This window comes from Bufo gargarizans, chromosome 3 (assembly GCF_014858855.1).
Source record: "Bufo gargarizans isolate SCDJY-AF-19 chromosome 3, ASM1485885v1, whole genome shotgun sequence".
In the NCBI taxonomy this organism is placed as follows: domain Eukaryota; kingdom Metazoa; phylum Chordata; class Amphibia; order Anura; family Bufonidae; genus Bufo; species Bufo gargarizans.
This window is the reverse complement of record NC_058082.1, coordinates 381,958,460-381,977,988: the sequence shown is the minus strand read 5'-3', so window position 1 is coordinate 381,977,988 and position 19,529 is coordinate 381,958,460. Positions and strand designations below refer to the sequence as shown.

The 19,529-nt window shown below is 41.3% G+C and overlaps 1 protein-coding gene across 1 annotated transcript in view; it reads left to right on the top strand.

Annotated features, from left to right (window-relative positions):
- The window catches only part of ILRUN (inflammation and lipid regulator with UBA-like and NBR1-like domains), a 355,318-nt gene extending 353,689 nt beyond the window's left edge, over window positions 1-1,629 (top strand). The window contains exon 5 of the mRNA XM_044288169.1: window positions 946-1,629. Within this exon, the coding sequence (XP_044144104.1) occupies window positions 946-981 (36 nt within the window). The 3' untranslated portion in view covers window positions 982-1,629. The remainder of the gene's footprint in view (window positions 1-945) is intronic.
- Window positions 1,630-19,529: the final 17,900 nt, after the last annotated feature.

The following is a 19,529-nucleotide window of genomic DNA, read 5'->3' as shown; positions in this document are numbered from 1 at the left end:
AGAACAGATTTTCCCAGACGCCATACTGAAATCTATGTGTTACATAGATGATGAAGGTTGACTCAATCCGGCCTTCTAATTTGTGATGTATAGGTATTTAAAGGGTTTTTCCCATATCAGACAATGGGGGCATATCGCTAGGATATGCCCCCGTTGTCTGATAGGTGTGGGTCCCACTGCACTGTGCATGTGCAGCCGCCCTCCATTCATTTCTATGGAGCTGCCGAAAATTTCCATCGGCCCCATAGAAATGACTGGGAGTGGTGGCCGTTCAAGTGTGGTGCGCCCCCATTCAGTACTATGGGGAGAGCACTTGGTGGTGGCTGGACCTGTTGAAACCCGGCTTTCTACAGCCACCACCTTCCCCACTCCGTTCTCGGCGTAGGTGTGGGTTCCAGAGGTGGGACCCGCACCTAGCATACAATGGGGGCATATTCTGGCGATATGTCTCCATTGTCTCAGATGGGAATACCACTTTAAGTATGTAAATGTTTGTTTGTTTGTATGATAGCTGATCATGAATAGAGAACAGCAACCTATAGGCAGACAAAAACATTCAATATCTGTCCACCGAACATTTGTTTGGCTGTCCCTCCCAGCTACCCCATACACATGTCTTAATAGAGCATGCACTTGATATTTGTATTCTAAATACCATTCATTGTTCAGTAATCTAGGAGCTCATCAGGGGGTCCTCTGTGTTTAGTGCAATGTAATTCAGATTGTAAGGATCCAAAAAAAATGTTCACCTTACATCATACATTTTAAATCAAAATCCATAAATGTATGTTGGAATATCCCTTTAAATGTTTGTAGGTCTAAAAATGTTGTAACGTTTACTTAAATGTAGTGTATAACATTTTAAGAAATCTTTGCAATCTTCTTTTTGGCAATGTAGGCATTTGGTTTTACAGTATTCTAAATGCTTGTTTTTGTTTTTTGCAGGGTGTGCACGGGCCTTACCCCTTTGGAGATTCCTAAAAGAAGCTTTATTTTTCTTGAATGTCTTTTGTTCTTTTCCCACACCCAGAAATGGGATATCTTCTGCAAGATACCTAGTGAAGATTATTGGGGGTAGTGGCATTATTGACCATGTGAATTGAATTCTGGGTGCTGCCTTTCTTTGTCCTGAAGAGGGTTGTTGAGTTTTGTTGCACAGACTATACACACCAACCCAGAAAAGTGGGTAAAATTGTATAAAAGTCAGATGCAGGATATGTATAATTCTAAAACAACGGTTTCAAGTCGCCTAATGCAAAAGTACCAACAATTTGATCATTTATTCTCGAAGTTAAGTATTTGCACATATAAGTCAGTCATCCGGTAAGATGATCGTTAAAGGGGTTGAATGGCCTTTACTAAGTGATAGCTTATCCTTAGGATACGCTATCACTAGCTGATTGGTGTGTAACTCCATTGTCAGACTCTCGCCAGTCAGGTAGTGGTGGCCTATCATGAGGAATGGTTAGGCTTCAGTTAATTGTAGATCAGAAGTTGATTAGTTAAAAAAAAAACTTTAATGTCAATGCTGTTTCTGTACAGCATTAAAATGTATTGGCTCTGTGGAGCCAAACTTCATTGTGCCCGAATTCACACGAGACTTCAGTGAATTACTACTGAATTCATATCTGCATATTTAAAAACAATTTAAAATAGGAATCCGAAGTGGGCTTTGGTACCGAGATACCAGCCAGTACCAAAGCCCACTTTGGATTCCTATTTTAAATTGTTTTTAATTACGCAGAGATGAATACAGTAGCAAAGTCTTGTGCAACTTCGGGCGAGACAAAGTTTGGCTCCACAGTGCCAATACAGGTTAATGCTGTACGGAAACAGAATAAAGATAAAAGTTTTTTAACTAATCAATTTTCAGATCTATGTTCCGAAGGTCAATTTGCTCAAGCCTACTGAGGATATCTTATCACTTAATAAAGGCCAGACTTCCCCTTTAATTGATTAGCACTAGTGAAAATTGTCATATTTTTTATTTTCTTGAAATTATGATGATAGCACTGAGTTTTTGAAACCTTTTGGTGGCAGAATGTTTGCAAAAGTATATTGTATTGAAATTTGTATTGAGCTTTTATTTTATTTTATTGTTTTGTTTCCCAAGGGAGGGTGTGCAAATTTACATATGTAGTATTTCCTTTTGGAACAAAGAAAGAACTTGCTATGCTCCATCCTTACAAATATGGCCATATGAATGTCATACCACTTTGGTCACTGAATAAGAATTCTTTATCCTCTCAATTTTGCAATTTTTAAATCCATTGCTTTGTGGGTATCCTCTTGTGTTGTATAGAGATCTCTAAGCCGTAGCATGGGACCTATTGACAAGCTTTTATTAGACCTTTTAAAGGGGTTCTCTGGGAAAGGAAAAAAAAAAAAAAAAAAAGAAACGTTAGTATAAATAAATGCCTTAAATTATTTCGTGTAGGGGGCATCAGTGGAGGAATTAAAATGGCCGCTGTCAGATTTCTGAATGGAATCCATCCTCCTAATGACACTGTAGGATGGCCTGTATGAAAAAGCAGAGCATAGAGCAGGAGCCCTTTGCAGGCTCCATTCTCTGCCTGTATGAGCACTGTAAAGCATGAAATTATGTGCAGATCATAGCTGGGACAAGCGCTTATCTGTCTGTGTGCCCCAGAAGAGAGATGAAGTCACCTAACGCACAAGTTGAATTGTTTTCTAATGATACTCTTCCCCCACAGCAGCGTGCATCTGGTCTTAATTCCTTTACTTCAGCTTGTGAGTACCAGGTGAGGTGAGCTCTGTTCCGAAGCACACATACACACTTATGTCAACTGTCATCTGCACATAATATTGTACTTCACAGTGCTGATGCAGACAGAGACCGGAGTTTACATAGGACTCATGCTCTTTGCACTGCATTCTCACACAGGCCATTAGGAGGATGGATTACATGTTCATTTGTCTGCTGGACAAAATGGGCCATTATAAATGATTAAAGGCATTCAGGATTTTATTTATAACATGTTTTTTCTGTGTTTTCATATTTTTCCCCAGAGAACCCCTTTAAATTTACTAATTTATGTTTGCAATTTCTAGCTTCACAGGACAAGAGAAAGTTGTCCTCATGTTCTCTTGATCAAAAATTCTTGAAAATTCCTTGACGTTTTTGTCATTAATAGTATCCTTATAGAGGAGGATCATTTCAAGGAAGTTGGGTATATCTACATCACTGTTTTTAGGGTTTGTCAGTTAGGCTCTTTTGTGTTTTTTCAGTCAATCTGTAGATGCCATATCAGTGGTAAATAGCTAAGAGCAGTGGCTGCTTGACTCTTTTCATCTTTTCACTTTTTCAGAAGATTAGAACTGCCATCATTAAAAGAACGCAAATCCCAAGATCAAATTTATATTCAGTATGTTTAGTCTTTAACTTTTGTGCACAATTTGACTTAAATATACCCCCACGATATTTAAAGGGTTTCTGTCACATGAAAATGGGTATTAAGCTGGCTAACATTAGCGATGTGCTAATATCAGCTGAACATAACTATATTAGTGCCATCTCACTGCCTGCCTGCCGTTATTGAGAAAAACTAACTTTTATAATATGCTAATTGGCCTCTAGGAGTAGGGGGGCATTGCACCTGCTCCTAGAGGCTCTGTTCTCCCACCTGCTACACTAGATTGACAGGGCCAGGCAGCGTTGGCTACCTCCGGCCCTGTCTGCAGTGTAAAATTAGCACCTGCACCGTCCCATTCATTATACAGAGCAGTAAGTGAAGGGCGCTCGCCGGCTGCCAGCTTTATCACTGTGCCTACGCCGAATACTGAACAGCGCGAGATCTCTCCAGCGCACCGGGCCGGCAGGAGGAGGTGAACGCTGCCTGGCCCTGTCAATCTAGTGTAGCAGGGAGTGGCCAGAGGTGTGAGAATGGAGCCTTTAGGAGCAGGTGCAACGCCTCCCCTGCTCCTACAGGCTAATTAGCATATTATAAAAGTTTGGTTTTCTCAATAATGGCAGCAGGCAGTTAGATGGCACTAATATAGTTATGTTCAGCTGACATTAGCACATTGCTAATGTTAGCCAGCTTAATACCCATTTTTCAGGTGACAGAAACCCTTTAAACTTCTAAAAGCGGATACTCTTTGTACTCTTGAGGGGCTTAGATCCATGTTTGGGAACTATTCCTTGAGGTTTTATTGTAGGAACATGCTTTCAAGTTATATATCCGAAGAGAAAATATATACAGATATCTATAAACAGATATAATTTTGGCATAAAAAATGCTCCTTGTTTGTTGTATTTTTTTATGGTGTGAGCATTCAGTAGGTAGAATGTGTGCTCAGGGTCAGACATGCATGAGATGAGTGTGCAGAATGCTTGGGATTTTAGGGAGTTGGGTTGAAATGCTTTGAAAAAAACTGAAAAATAAAGAGGATTTTCCTTATTGTTTAAAGACAATTTCTATCAATAAATTAATGTTAAAAATGCATTGCTTTTGTTTTACTACTTTCGATGTATTAGGCATATGGAACATATATTTATTTTAGCGTGTATTTATTGTCTTTTAAGGTGCAGGTATATATAACCCTATTTTAGGTAAATAGGAGATTACTCTATACAAAGACTGAGTCTGTCGGCGGACATTTTCAGGGTCCAGCAAATTGTTCCCAGTAAAAATTAAAATGCTGTTTCTGGTAGGAATATAAAATCATCATCTTTGGAAATTCTCAGTTAGCTTTAAACTAAACTAAATACTTTAATATAGTGACTGAGGTCGGCGTGATGACGTGAACACGTCACGTCTCGCTTTCTCCCCCCGCCCGCCTCCTCCCTCTATGCTCCCGGCTTCGAACTGATCAGCTGATGCCCTGAGTGCCCTGAATGCCGAGTGCCGCGACGCTGTGTCTCACCTCCTCCTCCTGTGGTCCGTGGAGCGGAGCACCTGAACTCCTGTGGCCTCTTGCTGGCCTAGCTGCTGTAGCTCCCTCCCTTCTGTTTGGTGCCTGGCTGATGCCTGTTGCCGGCGTGTCTCCTTCTGGCTGGGTCCTCCTGCTTTGATCTGCAGTGTGTGTCCGGACCTCGGCTGCTGCGCTGGACTGGGCGCTGTCTGCCCCCCTGCTGGTGACTGGCGAGGACTTCCCGTTTCCCTTCTCTGTCTGCCTCGCTCTTCTTGCCTGGTATCTGGACTATCTGCCACCTGCCTGCTGCTGGCGGCCAGTGAAGACCCCCGTTTTTCTCCTCTGCTGACTCCAACTCTCTTGCCTCAGTCTGTGGCGTGCACCTGGACTTGGAACCTGGCTGTCGTGCACACGTGAGAATACCATAATTGTGACTTTACTGCTGTCTCTTTCAGCTTCCCTGCTGTGACAAGGTTTTCTCTCCTCTTTGAACCCACATGTGAGGTCTGGAGAGGGGGGGATAAAGGGGCATTAAGGGGGAGGGAGGGGGGAAGGAAAAGGGGAAGAGGAGGGGAGGAGGAGGAGAAGGGGAAGAAAGGGGGGGGGGAAGGGGAAGAAAGGGGGGGGGGAAAGGGGAAGAGAATGGCCCCCAAGCGACGGTCTGTGGACTCCTCTGGAACAAAGCTGGGGACTAAGACCCCAGAGAATAAAATCGACAGGTTCTTGAAATCGCCCCCCTTAAACGAAAAGAACCTAGCTAAAACAAAATCCTCCGCTAACCTGAAGAAATCTGTTAAAACTCCCCAAACTGATGAACTGTCCGAGGATGGATCAACAGAGGCAGGCCAGGAGGCAGGAGAGGAAAACCTTTCGGCACAAATAGGAACTGAATATGACCCTTCAGTTTTGGATAAAATCCTGTGCGCCGTGGAAAATAATGGTATCGTAGTGCAAGGGATGTCCAAGCAATTGGGGTCAGTGCAGAGTGATATATCTTTAATAAGAGAAGATTTGTTAAAGATCCGAGACCGAGTCCTCAATGTGGAAAGGACAGTTGGTTTACTGAAAACCAACACGGACATGCTAAAATCTAAAACTGTCTCTCGCTTCAGAAAATCAACTATTACAAAATAAGCTGGAGGATCTGGAAAACGGATCAAGGCGAAATAACATCCGCATAATTGGATTCCCAGAGGGAGCTGAAGGCCGACAGCTAGAGGAACAACTTAACCACCTCAGGACCGCCTAACGCAGATGTGCGTTCTGGAGATGGCAGCCCTGCGCACAGTCACGCATATATGCGTCATCTCGCGAGACGCGAGATTTCCTGTGAACGCGCACACACAGGAACGGAAGGTAAGCGAGTTGATCTCCAGCCTGCCATCGGCGATCGCTCGCTGGCAAGCTGGAGATCTGATTTTTTTTAACCCCTAACAGGTATATTAGACACTGTTTTGATAACAGCGTCTAATATATCTGCTACCTGGTCCTCTGGTGGTCCCTTTTGTTAGGATCGACCATCAGAGGACACAGGTAGCTGTGTAAAGTAGCACCAAACACCACACTACACTACACCCCCCCCCCCGTCACTTATTAACCATTTATGAACCACTGATCACCCCATATAGACTCCCTAATCACCCCCCTGTCATTGATCACCCCCCTGTAAGGATCCATTCAGACGTCCGTATGATTTTTACGGATCCACGGATACATGGATCGGATCCGCAAAACGCATACGGACGTCTGAATGGAGCCTTACAGGGGGGTGATCAATGACAAGTGGGTGATCACGCATATAGACTTCCTGATCACTTCGCTGTCATTGATCACCCCTCTGTCATTGATCACCCCCCTGTAAGGCTCCATTCAGACGTCCGCATGATTTTTACGGATCCACATGCGGACGTCTGAATGGAGCCTTACAGGGGGGTGATCAATGACAGGGGGTTGATCACCCCATATAGACTCCCTGATCACCCCCCTGTCATTGATCACCCCCCTGTAAGGCTCCATTCAGACGTCCGCATGTGTTTTGCGGATCCGATCCATGTATCCGTGGATCTGTAAAAAAATCATACGGACGTCTAAATGGAGCCTTACAGGGGGGTGATCAATGACGGAGGTGATCAGGGAGTCTATATGGGTGATCACCCCTCTGTCATTGATCACCCCCCTGTAAGGCTCCATTCAGACGTCCGCATGTGTTTTGCGGATCCGATCCATGTATCCGTAGATCCGTAAAAAATCATATGGACGTCTGAATGGAGCCTTACAGAGGGGTGATCAATGACAGGGGGGTGATCACCCCATATAGACTCCCTGATCACCCCCCCTGTCATTGATCACCCCCTGTAAGGCTCCATTCAGACATTTTTTTGGGCACAAGTTAGCGGAAATTTTTTGTTTGTCTTTGTTTTTTCTTACTAAGTCTCATATTCCACTAACTTGTGTCAAAAAAAAAAATCTCACATGAACTCACCATACCCCTCACGGAATCCAAATGCGTAAAATTTTTTAGACATTTATATTCCAGACTTCTTCTCACGCTTTAGGGCCCCTAAAATGCCAGGGCAGTATAAATACCCCACATGTGACCCCATTTCGGAAAGAAGACACCCCAAGGTATTCCGTGAGGGGCATATTGAGTCCATGAAAGATTGAAATTTTTGTCCCAAGTTAGCGGAAAGGGAGACTTTGTGAGAAAATACAAAAAAAATCAATTTCCACTAACTTGTGCCAAAAAAAATAAAAATTCTAGGAACTCGCCATGCCCCTCACGGAATACCTTGGGGTGTCTTCTTTTCAAAATGGGGTCACATGTGGGGTATTTATACTGCCCTGGCATGTTAGGGGCCCTAAAGCGTGAGAAGAAGTCTGGGATCCAAATGTCTAAAAATGCCCTCCTAAAAGAAATTTGGGCACCTTTGCGCATCTAGGCTGCAAAAAAGTGTCACACATCTGGTATCGCCGTACTCAGGAGAAGTTGGGGAATGTGTTTTGGGGTGTCATTTTACATATACCCATGCTGGGTGAGATAAATATCTTGGTCAAATGCCAACTTTGTATAAAAAAATTGGAAAAGTTGTCTTTTGCCAAGATATTTCTCTCACCCAGCATGGTTATATGTAAAATGACACCCCAAAACACATTCCCCAACTTCTAGCAATTTAGGGGCCCAAATGTGTGAGAAGAACTTTGCAATCAAAATGTGTAAAAAATGGCCGGTGAAATCCGAAAGGTGCACTTTGGAATATGTGCCCCTTTGCCCACCTTGGCTGCAAAAAAGTGTCACACATCTGGTATCGCCGTACTCAGGAGAAGTTGGGGAATCTGTTTTGGGGTGTCATTTTACATATAACCATGCTGGGTGAGAGAAATATCTTGGTCAAATGCCAACTTTGTATAAAAAAATTGGAAAAGTTGTCTTTTGCCAAGATATTTCTCTCACCCAGCATGGGTATATGTAAAATGACACCCCAAAACACATTCCCCAACTTCTCCTGAGTACGGCGATACCAGATGTGTGACACTTTATTGCAGCCTAGGTGGGCAAAGGGGCACATATTCCAAAGTGCACCTTTCGGATTTCGCAGGCCATTTTTTACACATTTTAAAAGCAAAGTTCTTCTCACACATTTGGGCCCCTAAATTGCCAGGGCAGTATAACTACACCACAAGTGACCCCATTTTGGAAAGAAGACACCCCAAGGTATTCCGTGAGGGGCATGGCGAGTTCCTAGAATTTTTTATTTTTTGTCGCAAGTTATTGGAATATGAGACTTTGTAAGAAAAAAAAAAAATCATCATTTTCCGCTAACTTGTGACAAAAAATAAAAAGTTCTATGAACTCACTATGCCCATCAGCGAATACCTTAGGGTGTCTACTTTCCGAAATGGGGTCATTTGTGGGGTGTTTGTACTGTTTGGGCATTGTAGAACCTCAGGAAACATGACAAGTGCTCAGAAAGTCAGAGCTGCTTCAAAAAGCGGAAATTCACATTTTTGTACCATAGTTTGTAAACGCTATAACTTTTACCCAAATCATTTATTTTTTTACCCAAACATTTTTTTTTATCAAAGACATGTAGAACAATAAATTTAGCAAAAAATTTATATATGGATGTCGTTTTTTTTGCAAAATTTTACAGCTGAAAGTGAAAAATGTCATTTTTTTTGCAAACAAAATGTTAAATTTCGATTAATAACAAAAAAAGTAAAAATGTCAGCAGCAATGACATACCACCAAATGAAAGCTCTATTAGTGAGAAGAAAAGGAGGTAAAATTCATTTGGGTGGTAAGTTGCAAGACCGAGCAATAAACAGTGAAAGTAGTGTAGTGCAGAAGTGTAAAAAGTGCTCTGGTCATTAAGGGGGTTTCAGCTAGCGGGGTTAAAGTGGTTAAGGAGGTGGTTTTGAAAAATCTAGGTAGCGAATACTTCTCTTCTATGTTTCAAATAGAAAGAGTCCACTGCATCCCAGGAGGGAAGCCTACCCCAGGGAGGCCGCCGCGAGCAATTTTAATGAAACTGTTATTATCCATGGACAGAGACATGATATTGAAAAGAGCAAGAGAATGTACACCCATTGAATACCAGGGCACAAAGTTGCTCTTAGATATAAAAGTATAGTGGGCACTCTATATCCGGCACTAAATATTGGGTACTAAATATTGGGTACAACAGATTTATTTAGATAAATAATATTATCAATCTACTTCATAAATAAAATAAAACTTGCAAAATGTTCCCAATTGTATGACAGTACAATTAATAAAAAGTCATAAGATATTCCTAAAAATATATAAAATAGTATAACAATATAATGCTCCTAGAGGTTAAATGATATAGATATATATATTCACATTCATAAAAGTCCCTTTAAAATCTTCCACAATACTTTGTGCGATTGATATGATAGATATCCTGAGTTTTGGCAATGTTCTATGCGCTTATACGTTCAAATCTGTAGGTCTCACTTCAATGAAGGATTATAATGGTAGCTATTCAGGGGTTAGTTACATGCAGTATAATAATTAGGTTTGACTCACTGCTTAATGTTCGTTGGTTTTTCTGACTTTCGTGGCGTCCCACTACTGGTCAGATCACTCACCCCTCTTCTTATATGCTGTGCATAAGCTGCGCTTCCATTTAGCGGTAATATTGCGATGTCCGCGAGGTTTCCTCTTGGTCTCTGTTCAGCGTCCCACGTGTAGATGGTTTGTCACGTGATCGGAGCTTCAGAGCGTTTGTCACGTGATCGGAGTTTCAACACGTCACATAACCTGAATCCAATGTGGTTGGGTTAGTTCAAATTCCGGAGGCGGTACCAACCTCCGTTTTTACAGCTTTCTGGCAATAATCTTGCTGTTTTTCCACACAAGTTTGTTACTGGTTATAGTAATATAAGACGTCTCATTACTTTAAGGATCTCATCCACTCTCGCTATACGCGTTTCGAGGTTGCTAACCTCTTCCTCAGTAGCTAGTTTTTGAGATCCTTACTTCCTCCTTATAAATCCTTGTAAGTCCCACCCTTTCTTCTAATTGGGATTCCTCCCAAAATCTGGTCAGGATCTCCAGTCTGTGAGCACTTCTTTTGACTATATATTTTCTTATGTTTTGGGTGTACCATTTTTCTGGTTCATCCTATGCATATTACAACATCATACATATATCATGTAAAACTATCATACGCATTATATTCATATGAGTTATATTATAAACAAATGTAAGTCATACATATAAAATACATACTATAAAACAATAAAATATTTTATTCTATTAAAAGGATATATATATTAATCTCACATATTCAGATTATTTCATTGCTTAAAATTCCTTTCTGTTTTCTGTTTTTCTTTACACTATAATTTCACCAGTATGTTCATAATTTTATTCGTAATTTTTCGTAATTTTAGTGTGTGGGGGTGCGGGCCCTCCGTCGAGGGGAAATCGAAGTGCCGCTATAACAGACAAACACCGATGTTCCATCAACGAGGGGCACACACCCCTGTTTATTACAGAAAGCCAAATATCTCAAAGTCTGAATTGAGGCCTCCAGGCAATAATGTATTAAAATCAAATATCCGCCTTGCTTCCTGTCGAGACATATTGGAGATGTGGTCTCCTCCCCTCCAATTAATATCTACTTTTTCGAATGCCATGAATCGTAATTGTGAGGGGTCCTGATTATGGTGATACTTAAAATGTTTCGACAGTGAATGTTTTTCATATCCTGCCCTGATCTTTGTCATATGCTCTGCAATCCTTGTTTTTAACAGTCTCTTAGTTCGTCCTATATACTGTTTTTTGCAGGGGCATTCTATTAGATATAAAACATTTGAGGTATTACAGGTTAGAAATGTATTTATATCATACGAAAAAGCATTCGTTGTGGAGGAGACATTGGTGGTTTTCTTCGGGAACTTAGTATTTTTGCAATTGCTGCACGTATTGCATCTATAAAATCCTTTCAAATTAAATGCATTTCGATTTATTATTTTCTTATTTTTTACAGTAGGTGCCACTTTCAAAGCTAGACTCGGTGCTCTTGTGTACACTATTTGTGGGCCTTTGGATAGACATGGTCCTATTATCTTATCTTTTATAATATGGTGCCAATGATTTTTAATAATTGCCTCTATTTTCTTGTATTGTGCACTAAACGGTAAGATAATTCTCATTAAGTCTTCATTTATTTGAGCATTCTGTTGTTGATCTATAACCGGTTTAGCTTCTTTTTCTATAAAGAATTTTGTTCTATCCATTTTTTGTATTTCTTTTAATGCCTCATCTACTTGTTCGGGGGGGTATTTTTTAACAAGAAATTGTTCTTTCATAGTTAAGGCTTCCCTCATGTAGTCATCTTCTTTTGTGCAGTTCCGTCTTAATCTTCTAAACTGTCCCTTAGGAATGTTTAGCAACCACCTTGGTAGGTGGCAGCTCGTATATAGAATATAACTATTACGAGCTACATCTTTCTGATATGTATGACATATTAGTTGGTCTCCTTCTACTTTAATAGTTAAGTCTAAAAATTCGATCCGTTGTTTACTGACATTTGAGCTAAATTTTATATTCTTGTCATTTAGATTAATATCTGCTAAAAATACTGTAAGTTCTTCCTCTGTACCCTGCCATATAAAGATCACATCATCTATAAATCTTTTCCAGAGCACCAGGTTCGTCCCCATCCTTGGTGTTATATGCTGATCCTCCCACTGCGCCATAAATAGGTTAGCATAGCTGGGGGCGAACCTGGTGCCCATCGCTGTTCCTCTTATTTGGAGGAAAAATTCGGAGTCATAGGAAAAATAATTGTGGGTTAAAATGTGTTCCACCCCATCAGCTATATATTTTACTTGTTCCGGTAAGTATTCTCCATATTGTATTAGTTGTTGTGTCATGGCATTTATACCCTGATCATGTTTTATTATCGTGTACAGAGAATTAACATCGAGAGTACCCAAAATCCAATTGGGATCATACTTTAAACTCTCGATGCTCTGTACGATCTGGGTAGTGTCCCTAATATATGAGAATGTTTTCCTTACTATTGGCTGTAGTAGATAATAAAACATGATCAGGGTATAAATGCCATGACACAACAACTAATACAATATGGAGAATACTTACCGGAACAAGTAAAATATATAGCTGATGGGGTGGAACACATTTTAACCCACAATTATTTTTCCTATGACTCCGAATTTTTCCTCCAAATAAGAGGAACAGCGATGGGCACCAGGTTCGCCCCCAGCTATGCTAACCTATTTATGGCGCAGTGGGAGGATCAGCATATAACACCAAGGATGGGGACGAACCTGGTGCTCTGGAAAAGATTTATAGATGATGTGATCTTTATATGGCAGGGTACAGAGGAAGAACTTACAGTATTTTTAGCAGATATTAATCTAAATGACAAGAATATAAAATTTAGCTCAAATGTCAGTAAACAACGGATCGAATTTTTAGACTTAACTATTAAAGTAGAAGGAGACCAACTAATATGTCATACATATCAGAAAGATGTAGCTCGTAATAGTTATATTCTATATACGAGCTGCCACCTACCAAGGTGGTTGCTAAACATTCCTAAGGGACAGTTTAGAAGATTAAGACGGAACTGCACAAAAGAAGATGACTACATGAGGGAAGCCTTAACTATGAAAGAACAATTTCTTGTTAAAAAATACCCCCCCGAACAAGTAGATGAGGCATTAAAAGAAATACAAAAAATGGATAGAACAAAATTCTTTATAGAAAAAGAAGCTAAACCGGTTATAGATCAACAACAGAATGCTCAAATAAATGAAGACTTAATGAGAATTATCTTACCGTTTAGTGCACAATACAAGAAAATAGAGGCAATTATTAAAAATCATTGGCACCATATTATAAAAGATAAGATAATAGGACCATGTCTATCCAAAGGCCCACAAATAGTGTACACAAGAGCACCGAGTCTAGCTTTGAAAGTGGCACCTACTGTAAAAAATAAGAAAATAATAAATCGAAATGCATTTAATTTGAAAGGATTTTATAGATGCAATACGTGCAGCAATTGCAAAAATACTAAGTTCCCGAAGAAAACCACCAATGTCTCCTCCACAACGAATGCTTTTTCGTATGATATAAATACATTTCTAACCTGTAATACCTCAAATGTTTTATATCTAATAGAATGCCCCTGCAAAAAACAGTATATAGGACGAACTAAGAGACTGTTAAAAACAAGGATTGCAGAGCATATGACAAAGATCAGGGCAGGATATGAAAAACATTCACTGTCGAAACATTTTAAGTATCACCATAATCAGGACCCCTCACAATTACGATTCATGGCATTCGAAAAAGTAGATATTAATTGGAGGGGAGGAGACCACATCTCCAATATGTCTCGACAGGAAGCAAGGCGGATATTTGATTTTAATACATTATTGCCTGGAGGCCTCAATTCAGACTTTGAGATATTTGGCTTTCTGTAATAAACAGGGGTGTGTGCCCCTCGTTGATGGAACATCGGTGTTTGTCTGTTATAGCGGCACTTCGATTTCCCCTCGACGGAGGGCCCGCACCCCCACACACTAAAATTACGAAAAATTACGAATAAAATTATGAACATACTGGTGAAATTATAGTGTAAAGAAAAACAGAAAACAGAAAGGAATTTTAAGCAATGAAATAATCTGAATATGTGAGATTAATATATATATCCTTTTAATAGAATAAAATATTTTATTGTTTTATAGTATGTATTTTATATGTATGACTTACATTTGTTTATAATATAACTCATATGAATATAATGCGTATGATAGTTTTACATGATATATGTATGATGTTGTAATATGCATAGGATGAACCAGAAAAATGGTACACCCAAAACATAAGAAAATATATAGTCAAAAGAAGTGCTCACAGACTGGAGATCCTGACCAGATTTTGGGAGGAATCCCAATTCGAAGAAAGGGTGGGACTTACAAGGATTTATAAGGAGGAAGTAAGGATCTCAAAAACTAGCTACTGAGGAAGAGGTTAGCAACCTCGAAACGCGTATAGCGAGAGTGGATGAGATCCTTAAAGTAATGAGACGTCTTATATTACTATAACCAGTAACAAACTTGTGTGGAAAAACAGCAAGATTATTGCCAGAAAGCTGTAAAAACGGAGGTTGGTACCGCCTCCGGAATTTGAACTAACCCAACCACATTGGATTCAGGTTATGTGACGTGTTGAAACTCCGATCACGTGACAAACGCTCTGAAGCTCCGATCACGTGACAAACCATCTACACGTGGGACGCTGAACAGAGACCAAGAGGAAACCTCGCGGACATCGCAATATTACCGCTAAATGGAAGCGCAGCTTATGCACAGCATATAAGAAGAGGGGTGAGTGATCTGACCAGTAGTGGGACGCCACGAAAGTCAGAAAAACCAACGAACATTAAGCAGTGAGTCAAACCTAATTATTATACTGCATGTAACTAACCCCTGAATAGCTACCATTATAATCCTTCATTGAAGTGAGACCTACAGATTTGAACGTATAAGCGCATAGAACATTGCCAAAACTCAGGATATCTATCATATCAATCGCACAAAGTATTGTGGAAGATTTTAAAGGGACTTTTATGAATGTGAATATATATATCTATATCATTTAACCTCTAGGAGCATTATATTGTTATACTATTTTATATATTTTTAGGAATATCTTATGACTTTTTATTAATTGTACTGTCATACAATTGGGAACATTTTGCAAGTTTTATTTTATTTATGAAGTAGATTGATAATATTATTTATCTAAATAAATCTGTTGTACCCAATATTTAGTACCCAATATTTAGTGCCGGATATAGAGTGCCCACTATACTTTTATTTCTATTTTTACTTCATATTGTGGTCTGGGTGAACCACAACTTAGTGAGAGCACCGATCTATATTAGCAGGAGGGGTGAGCCACTATATACCTCTATTACAAAGTTGCTCTTTTTTCCTGATTTTGCTCGGCAGACCCAGGAAAAAAGAAGGCATTTCATTGAGATAAAGAAACGCCTGCCGTCCAAGGATATCAAATACTCTTTAGAGTATCCAGCGAAACTAAGAGTGATTTATAATGGGACTTCCCAATTTTTTGAAAAACCACAACAAGCGCTGGACTGGATGGAGCAAATGAATATCTGAAATATTGTAACACTATTGAGGGGATGTGGGGCTAGTGGGGGGGAGAATGGCCGGAGGTTAGAGGTTCGCTGACTGGATCGGGTGGACCAACGGAGGGGGGAGAGGGAACCCACCTTGCAGGCATGGGGGTTTTTTTTTGTGTTTTTTTTTTTTCTCTCCGCCTTGATTGATCTTGGAATGTTAGAGGTCTTGGGGAAAGGATTAAATGGCAAGCTATTATGGATGCCTTAAAAAGATATCTTCCTGCAATTATTTGCATAGTAGAAACTCATCTTACTAAAGAGACTGTGTCCCGTCTGACAACGGGATGGTACTCTCAATCTTACCACTCCACCTTTAGTAGTGCCTCTAGGGGCGTCTCAGTCCTGATTCATAACTCCATAGATTTTACTCTGACAGAATCCCATATAGATGATCAGGGTAGATTCATTTTTTTGTATGGTAAGCTTTACGGCTACAGATATATTCTCGCTTTTTTTATATATTCCTCCGCCATTTTCAATGTACCTACTTATCCAGCTACTGCTTTTCTTGGAAAAGAGACCAGAATGTCGGCTAGTTCTGATGGGGGATTTTAATGCTGTCATGGATCCCAAAAAAGACAGATTCACATTAGATGCAGAAGTGGGGAGGAATCTTTGCAATTTCCCGTTGCCCCAGTTCTGTTCAGAGGTTGGAGTGGTGGATATATGGGAACATCTCTGCGGAGGTAAGAGAGTATACTCCTGCGTTAGCAGGGGTGGCAGAGCAATGTCTAGGATTGACTTAGCATTTACTAACGAGAGCAATTTGAGTAATATCCGAAGGATACGATATGGAGTAAGAACAATTTCAGACCACTCACCCGTATCAATTGAGTTCCGCACCGGGGAGAATAAGGAGAACAGGGGCCTAGGATTCAAGTTTAATCCATATTGGCTTACTATGGTTAACCATCAGTCTATTAAACTACTGATATCCTTCTTTTGGGAGGTGAATCTCCCCTCTGCTAACATCAATATATGCTTTGAAAGAATACTTGAGGGGAGTCTTTATAAGTGATATTGCTGCACTACGGAGAACATAAAAAAAAAAAAAGGAGGACCTGGCCAAGACTGCTGCATTTACAACTGAGCAATTTATTAGCCAACCCACTGAATATAATAAGGAAGAGATGCAGAAGGCTAGCTGCTCTTTGGAGAAATACGTAGTCGAGAAAGCAAATCATAGAGTATTCTTTAGGGGTCTAAAGTATTTTTCGGAGTCTGGACGCCCTGGTAAGCTCTTAGCCAGAATAATTACACAACAAGATAAGAAAAATAAATCTATTATTTCGATCCGCAACGCAGAAGGGGAAACTATAACAGATCCAGAAGGAATAAGGGATACCTTTCTACAGTACTTTGCTCAGATATATAGATCTTCTTCCGGTTTGTCATCCGACCTGGCGAGGCGGTTTTTGGAGAAAATTCCACTTTTGACCCTAAAGGAAGCTCAAATAAAATATCTTGAAGAGGATTTGTCTCTCTTGGAGCTCCAAGAGGCTCTGGGGTCTATCGCGGGGAACCCATCGCCAGGGCTAGATGGCCTTCCATACGAATTTTACCGCAAGTATAGTGATGTGATCCTTCCTCATATGCTAGAAGTCCTTTCTCAGGCAACACAGGGAGGGGGGTCTACCATGTTCTATGATGGAGGCCTTGATAGTCCTAATCCCCAAAAAGGATAAAGATCCGTTAGATTTGAGTTACTACAGACCAATTTCACTACTAAACACTGACACGAAAAAAGTTCTGGCTAGGAGGCTCTCTCGGGTTATGTCTGCCATTATTCACCCAGACCAAAATGGCTTTATGCCAAAAAGGGGTACTCATCACAGCCTGCATAGGCTATTTATGAATATTCAGTCCCCTGGGGGTGGTGCCCGCTCCATCCTGTCGTTGGATGCTACTAAAGCCTTCGACAGGGTGGAGTGGACTTTTCTCTGGGAGGTGATGGAAAAAAATGGGTTTTGGCCCCAGATTTATGGCGATGGTTCAGTTATTATACAACTCTCCAGCCGCTAGGATCAGGATTAATGACACGATGACAGAGAGCTTTGTATTAGGAAGAGGCACCCGTCAAGGTTGTCCCCTTTCTCCCTTTTTATTTAATATTTACATAGAACCCTTAGCATCCAGCTGTCACGGAATGTGTACAGGTAACAAGGCAAAGCAACATGTATAAACGACTCGCTGGATCCAAAAACTAAGGAACCAAGGGAGACCCCTGCAGAAGACCTGGCACTTTCCCTGGCTGCTCAGCCTATGCAAAGATCCTAATGGTGGAGGTTTGCATATCCACGAACCTTGACTATAAAGCCCTGAGCACCCTACTATAGTGAGGGGACACGACCACCGGCTCCCTACACAAGACACGGAGGGAGTCAGGGTCATCTGGGATCCAGCAAACAGATATAAACATATAAAAGTACACTTAGCTTTGAAGCAAACAGGAGGACAGATCAGCGTGCACACACACTCCAGGAGGAAATATAAGCCGCCCAGAAAAGCATTCTGAGGAGGCATTTAAAGGGAAGCAATTAAGACATGACAGCTGAGAGAGGCTGACGAGAGGAGGAGCTGAATACCACAACACAGAAATTCAAGGAGGAGGTTCTGAAAGGCCTCTGTCAGAGCTTCTCAGCTGTCTGGTTGTGACAGTACCCCTCCCTCTACGAGTGGACTCCGGACACTCAGAGCCCACCTTCTCAGGATGGGACCTATGGAATGCCCTGATGAGACGAGAGGCCTTAATGTCCGTCACTGGGACCCACATCCTCTCCTCAGGACCATACCCCTCCCACTGAACAAGGTACTGAAGAGAACCGCGGACAAGACGAGAATCCACAATCCTAGAGACCTGGAATTCAAGATTCCCATCAACCATAATCGGAGGAGGAGGCAAAGGCGAGGGTACAATGGGTTGAACATAAGGTTTCAATAAGGACTTATGAAAAACATTATGGATCTTCCAAGTCTGAGGAAGATCAAGACGGTATGCAACAGGATTGATGACAGACAGGATTTTGTAAGGCCCAATAAACCTAGGACCCAACTTCCAGGAGGGAACCTTCAATTTGATATTCTTGGTAGACAACCACACCAGATCACCAACATTCAGGTCCGGACCAAGCACACGTCTCTTATCAGCCACACGCTTATATCTCTCACTCATGCTCTTTAGATTATCTTGAATCTTTTGCCAAATAGATGACAAAGACGAGGAGAATCTGTCCTCATCAGGTAAACCAGAAGACCCCTCTCCCGAGAAAGTCCCAAACTGTGGATGAAACCCATATGCACCAAAAAATGGTGACTTATCAGAGGACTCCTGACGACGGTTATTTAAAGCAAACTCAGCAAGGGACAAAAAAGAACACCAATCCTCTTGATTCTCCGCCACAAAACAACGCAGATATGTCTCCAGATTCTGATTGACGCGCTCTGTCTGGCCATTCGACTGCGGGTGGAAAGCAGAAGAGAATGACAACCGAACCCCCAAGCGAGAACAGAAAGCCTTCCAGAATCTGGAAACAAACTGCGTGCCCCTATCAGAGACTATGTCTGAAGGAATACCGTGCAACTTGACAATGTGATCAACAAATGCCTGCGCCAGCGTCTTAGCATTGGGCAAACCAGGAAAAGGGATGAAATGCACCATTTTGCTAAAACGGTCCACCACCACCAGAATCACAGTCTTCCCCGAGGAACGAGGCAGGTCCGTGATAAAGTCCATGGACAGATGTGTCCAAGGACGGGAAGGAATGGGTAAGGGAAGGAGAGGACCTGATGGCCGTGAATGAGGGACCTTGGCACGAGCGCAAGTCTCGCAGGCTGCCACAAAACCCTCAACCGACTTACGAAGCGCAGGCCACCAGAATCTCCGAGCGATGAGATCCAGTGTGGCTCTTACCCCCGGGTGCCCAGCAAGGACCGTATCGT